Source organism: Ischnura elegans, chromosome 5 (genome assembly GCF_921293095.1).
Source record: "Ischnura elegans chromosome 5, ioIscEleg1.1, whole genome shotgun sequence".
Taxonomy (NCBI): domain Eukaryota; kingdom Metazoa; phylum Arthropoda; class Insecta; order Odonata; family Coenagrionidae; genus Ischnura; species Ischnura elegans.
This window is the reverse complement of record NC_060250.1, coordinates 47,819,226-47,825,225: the sequence shown is the minus strand read 5'-3', so window position 1 is coordinate 47,825,225 and position 6,000 is coordinate 47,819,226. Positions and strand designations below refer to the sequence as shown.

At 37.1% G+C, this 6,000-nt stretch overlaps 1 protein-coding gene across 2 annotated transcripts in view; it reads left to right on the top strand.

Annotated features, from left to right (window-relative positions):
• Positions 1–691: 691 nt before the first annotated feature.
• LOC124158833 (lanC-like protein 2) overlaps positions 692–6,000 on the top strand; it is a 27,030-nt gene continuing 21,721 nt past the window's right edge. The window contains exons 1-4 of one of the 2 annotated variants that reach the window (XR_006864875.1): positions 692–1,260; positions 1,985–2,161; positions 3,208–3,356; positions 3,471–3,618. Coding sequence is in view for 1 of the 2 variants with exons in the window: in XM_046534186.1 (XP_046390142.1) it covers positions 1,162–1,260; positions 1,985–2,161; positions 3,208–3,356; positions 3,471–3,618 (573 nt within the window). In the remaining variant the exon portion in view is untranslated. The remainder of the gene's footprint in view (positions 1,261–1,984; positions 2,162–3,207; positions 3,357–3,470; positions 3,619–6,000) is intronic. The other variant, XM_046534186.1, reaches the window with a different exon arrangement.

Here is a 6,000-nt window from a genome sequence, read left to right as displayed (position 1 = left end):
ATTTCAGATTTGTATAATTTAATTTTATAAGCTGTGAAATTCTCACTTCTAACTATGTATAATATTAATTCTGACGAAATTGCTATTTTTATTAACTTATATCTAGTTTTCAAGGGCCATTATAGCGTCAAAATCCATTTCTGGGCATTCAATTTCCTGAAATGTTCCGGGGAGGACCCCCAAATCCCCTGGAAGAAGGGCTCCATCATGAGCCTAGCCATGGCTCCCATTGCCCTTGCAAGGGCTCCCATTTACCCCAGACCGCCCATCTTCTTGGTCTTGATCTTTTCTTCCTTCTTGGACGTTGCTGATGATAATAAGTCTCCTAAAGAGTATCGCACGATGATGACCCTGCTGACTTCGCTGCCATGAGCAGCATCCATCCTTAAGGGTTGGGTCTCTTTGGATAAGTTTCTGAGGCTCATTTCATTGTGCTCCATGTTTTCAGGTAAGAAATATTTTGTAGGGTTTCCTATGATCATTCCTAAATGTATTCAAGTAATTTATTTAAATTGAGCACTACCACTAAATAAGGAATTATTATTATTAAAATTGCTGTTGTTAACTTCAATTTACCGGGTCCTTTATGAAAAACTTCAGGGAAGATGATTTGAATTTTCTTATGACAATTAACTCCATCTGTTAGCTTTTACGGTACTAGGTCTACCTACAGACTACTACCGTGCCACCGTGCCGTCTACGGTACTGGTTGGTACTAGCGGTACTAGCCATCAAAAACAAATCAGTCTTTGTTTATACAATAACGTCGTGTTGTCAGGAGTTATGATATTGATGTAAAACCTAACGGAGTGATTTTACTGTGTCATAATCCAATGATAATAGATTATGTTATGTATTGCCTGATTGCGACTAACTGAAATCTCAGTTATCATCGAGGCAGGTGCCGGCACGGCGTCACTTTCGTACTACCGCCAACATTTGTATATTCCTTATCATATGTTCTCAATGCTTAATGTCCTGGAGTAAGCATCGGGTTTACAACAGCGTGTTTTAGTTAGGAGGGGAGTCGTACAGGTAAACTCTATATCTTCATTCAGGGCTTGCAAGACGCTCGGAAGGTTTCGGTGCATTTGCTCTGAGCTATTATTACATTCGGACTGGGACAGCGGCACTCTGCTAGTTTCAAATAATTATAGCAAAATGGTTGATGAGAGGTCATATCCAAATCCTTTTGAAGATTACGTCGAGGAGCGTTTTTCGGAATTCTTCGAGCTGACAAAGGCTGGTGGATTCCCAAAGGTATTTAGTGTTGTGGGTTTTGGGATGACTTTTCAAAACCACAATGACAATTTTACAACGAATAAATTTTTTCGCCTGTTTCATTGTGATTAAAATATTTTAAAGAATGACTTTACCTACCTTTACCTGCTTGTCATTCATTGCTATTAATTAAAATATAAAACTACCACTTATGTCATTAAACAATATTTCACAGTAGCAACTTAATACAATATATATTAAGTTGCTACTGTGAAATATTGAATGAAGCCAATATTTTAACAGTGCCTAAGGAACGTTGCCCATGATAGAAATTAATATGGCAATCGGCAAATCATTTGAAGCTGTTCGTTTTCGACAACATCAAACCTCATTGAGTACTTTTTATGATGGTGTCAGTTTTAGTATCTATGAAATAATACAGCTGTGTCCATTTCAAATTTTGGCTAGCAGAGTCATTGGTATTAGCAATTTTAACATCTTGATATTATGAAAAATAATTCTTTCTAGTGATACTGTGAGAAACTGAGAGGGGATTTAAAGAGTTATAAATGAATGAAAACAAATCACAAATTTTCCTAAGTGCCAAACACAAAACTTGTTTTATCAACTGGCTTAATTGTAACTTTCTAATTGAAGGGTAGTGTGGAGGATGATGATATATGACATTGATTCAGCAGGTAAAGAGATAAAATGCATCCCAGAGGCCTGTCCAGGTTGTGTTAATAGCATTTTTTCATTTAAGCTTAAATCAGATTTCAAAGAGAGGCTGAGGACATCTGTTGATCAATTGCTGGCCAGACTGGAAGCTGGAATGGCCACAACAAGCCGATCAGATGTTTCCATGTACACTGGGACACCTGGATATGCCTTACTCTTCTGGATGTTGAGCAGAAAGAGACCAGGCGAGGACTTTCAACAGGTGAGTTGCTTTCAATTTCTATTTCTAGTTCCTATTATTGTCCTTCCCAACAGGTACTAAAGTTATGGATCCATGTGCCTGGAATCACTTTCTTCTATGAGGCATTCCAAACAAAGAGTAAATATACTTTTTGTGTGTTATAAGCCCTGCAATATTTGACCTTGAAAGTCACCTGGTTACCACTTATCAATGTGCCAATGTTTAAAGTTCTTGTTATGCATATGTTTACAAAATCTATCCAGCCTCAATTGGTATTTACATAGTGGCAGGTATAATTAATAACTGGAAAAGTATGTCATGCTGTAACAATTTCACTCCAAATCATATTTCATTAATATTAAGATCTTTCACTTTATCTTCAAATGACATTGCCCTTTACATAATTTCGCTCGAGGGGAGAGTCCTTGAGCCCATATGGGATCAGGGCCTTTAATACAATTTGATCATAGTGTTGCCTTAGTACAGAGAAGCTATTTTTTCAAACAATATCTAAAAAAAGTATTTATTTTTAACTTTTCAGTGCACTTCTTGTATGAAATGCTGTTGGATTTCAAAATTATGTACTATTTCTTGTACTACATTTAATTGAGCATTGGAAAAAGTCCCTTGTCTTCACAATCGGTCATGTGTATTAATTTTAGAGGGAAAGGGATCATCGTGGAGATCAAGTCATTTTTATCTAAAGTCTTTGTATATGTGCAGGGGCGGATCCAGGATTTTTTTCTGGGAGGAGCACAAGCAAGGCCGTATCCAGGATTTTGTTCAGGGGGGGCACAAGGATACACAGTAATACAAAACGAACGCAATGAAAATGGGACTGTATTAAAAATCTTGCATATTTTTGAGGGTCTGGGGGGGGATCGTGCCCCCTCCCTGGATCCGCCTATGTATATGTGCTTATTGTTTCTTTCTCTGGGGAAATTTGCTATGTTAGTTAGTAGATCAATGCATGAAATTGTTATAAAAAAATTGGGGTACATGTGAGCATCCAGTAATTTCAATGATATCCATCTAATAATAAATCTTTCATTTTGATGTTCATCTAGCATTCTATGAACATTCTGGAAGCTGCACTTCCAAGGCTGAGGAATCGAGATGTAACTTTCATCTGTGGTGACCCAGGCCCCTTGGCATTAGCAGCAGTTGTTTATCATACCCTGGGTAAACCTGATCGCTCTGTGGAGCTGGTGAAAAGGTGACTTTCTAACATTAATGTGAATGTTTCAACCACTGAAGTTTGTTAAAATTTTGAAATGCATGTAACGAGATTAAAAAGAAACTTATTTTGGAATTCTTCTTCTTGTCACAGGATAAAGTCCTTTGCCCCAATAATCACTGATTTGGAATCGGATCTTCCTGATGAAGCGCTTTATGGGAGAGTCGGTTATTTGTATTCTCTTTTATTTTTGAATCATTACTTAAGGCCTAATGCGATTGAAGACAACATTATTCGTCAGGTAATGATTATTGCATTTATTTGTCTCGTGATTTTTGTTCATGCTTTTTCCATTATAAAAGGCTTGTGAATAATGCAGAGCGTTTATTTATATTGAGATTACTAAAAATGTTATCTGTACAGTTAATCAATGTACAGTCCCAGGCACAAAAATCTTACCATCTGAGAGTCAGAAGTTGAAGCCAAATTGGCCATGCTACCAAGCCATGTCCCTAAAGCAGAGAACAACAAACCCTCTGAGCTGGGAGGGAGGGTCAATTCTTCCCTGTGATTGAAAAGTAGTTTGAAGCTTATTGAAGAAGGGATTTTGTCCAGAATAGTTATTTTTATGATGGGGTACACACTAGTTTTGGCACACAAACGGGTGTGAAGTCTTCAATGAGTTGGGTTACCAAGTATCCTGTAGCTATCATCCGCAGAAATTAGTTTGATGCATATTGCTTTGTAGAACATTTCAGAATACAAATGAAGGGCCATTTTGTCCCTACCATTAGATGTATTGCATTTAATAATTTGAATTGCACTGGTTATCATGAGTAGGTGGAGTGTCTGACTGCTATGTCTGGTCTTTCACAGTGGAAACAGGAAGCTGGGGAACAAAGGCCAAGCTCGAGCTTATGCCTTCATTCTGTTATAAAGCTAAGCTTTTAATAGGTAGAGCTTTCTTTAGTTATAATTATATCCAAAAAGTTATCGAGAGTTTTCCATTATTTTTCAAAATTGTATGCATTTTGCAAAACAAGTTCATTTTCTATTTTTGTAAAGTGCACCACGTTTTTCATAAGCCATAATATCCTCTAGAAATCATCTGGTAGCTCCTTTACCTATTCAACCTCCTACCTTGCCATCTGGGTCACTTTTCCAATCAGTCATTCATGATCATCCTCTAACCACCAAGAAGGGTTCCCATTTCCAATCCATATGGAGAAAATTAACTGTGATTGCTCTCTGCTGCAAATGTTGCTAATTTTGTCTACTCAAGACAAAACTTTAACATGGAAGCCCCTGCCTGACCAGTAATGTATTTATTTTGTAACTCATTGAGTATATGTGTGTGGTGACCCTGATAGTGAGGAAGGAGAGTGAAGAATTGCTTCTTTACTTCAACACTCATATTCCCAGCTGTTAACCTCCTTTCTTAAGAATGTTAAGATCCTCTCTTTTGGGAATGCCCTCTCTGTTTGGTGTATTCTATTCTATATTCCCCTTTTGCTTCGTCCATCACTAGTTACTTGGCAACCCAGTCAGCAGAATTCCTCCACCTCCTGAAGGGTTTAGTTTCCTCGTGTAATATTGGTCTTTGCCTATTCTCTTCTGCTGTTCATTTAGATTTAAATTTTTTCATTTATACATACTATATTGACTTATAGCCCATGCCTAGACTTTTTCTTTTTGCAATTAATGGAAATTTCTTCAGATCCGTCTTCGTCTCTACTATGAGTGCTGTGTCATCAACAAATCACAGCATGCTAATATTTTCACAGTGGATGTTGAAACACCTGGTGCTTCATCTTCGATTTCATTAATATGTAGATTTATTAATTGAAACTGAGGATTGTAGAGGACAGAGCTCAACCATGTTTCAATCAGTTATCATCTGTAAGAATGGTTATAGACTTTATTCTGTGGAGCTTGGAATGGTAATGCCCTGTCACTCCAGGTATTTCACTGAGTCCCCAAATTGTCATTAATTTTTATAATCCCATGGATGGAAGGAAAGATAAGTCATCATAAAAAAGTGATATATTACTCATTTATCCATTGGTTATTAAGTTTAAAATAAAAAATAGAAAGTGTGTGCCTACTTCTCATGAGTCGTTGCAGCTGATATGCATTGTCAAGGAGTAGCAAAAAAATGGTAAACTGCTTTTGATGTCATCTATTTATTTTTGAAAGGGGTAAGGTCATCAATTTTCCATAGCAAATAGCTTGAGAAGTTAATGACAGATCAAGAGACAGAAAAAGATTGGTCTTTTTTTATTTAACCCTTATCCGGGCAAGGAGGGTCCAACGGGCCCTACAGCCTTTATTTCAGGTTATAACATGAGAACAAAATATCCCAGTGCTGTGAACCTCTGTGACTTTGTTCATACGGACAAATGGAATAAGAAAAAAATATTTCTAAATAAAAATAAATATTTCTTTTTTGCTTATGGTAAATTTAAACTTTTCCTAACGTAACCGGGCAAGCTGGGTCCAATGGACCCTTCACATACGCGATCAGTTGCACATCATTAGATGGTTAATATAAAAGGTATTATGTTGTAATTTTTCAAGTATTATTTGGGAATCTTCACATACACATCTAAATAACCCCCTAACTCAGTGGCGTATGGCAGGAGGTGAGTGTTCACCAGTTATGCAACACGCTGCACTTGGATGT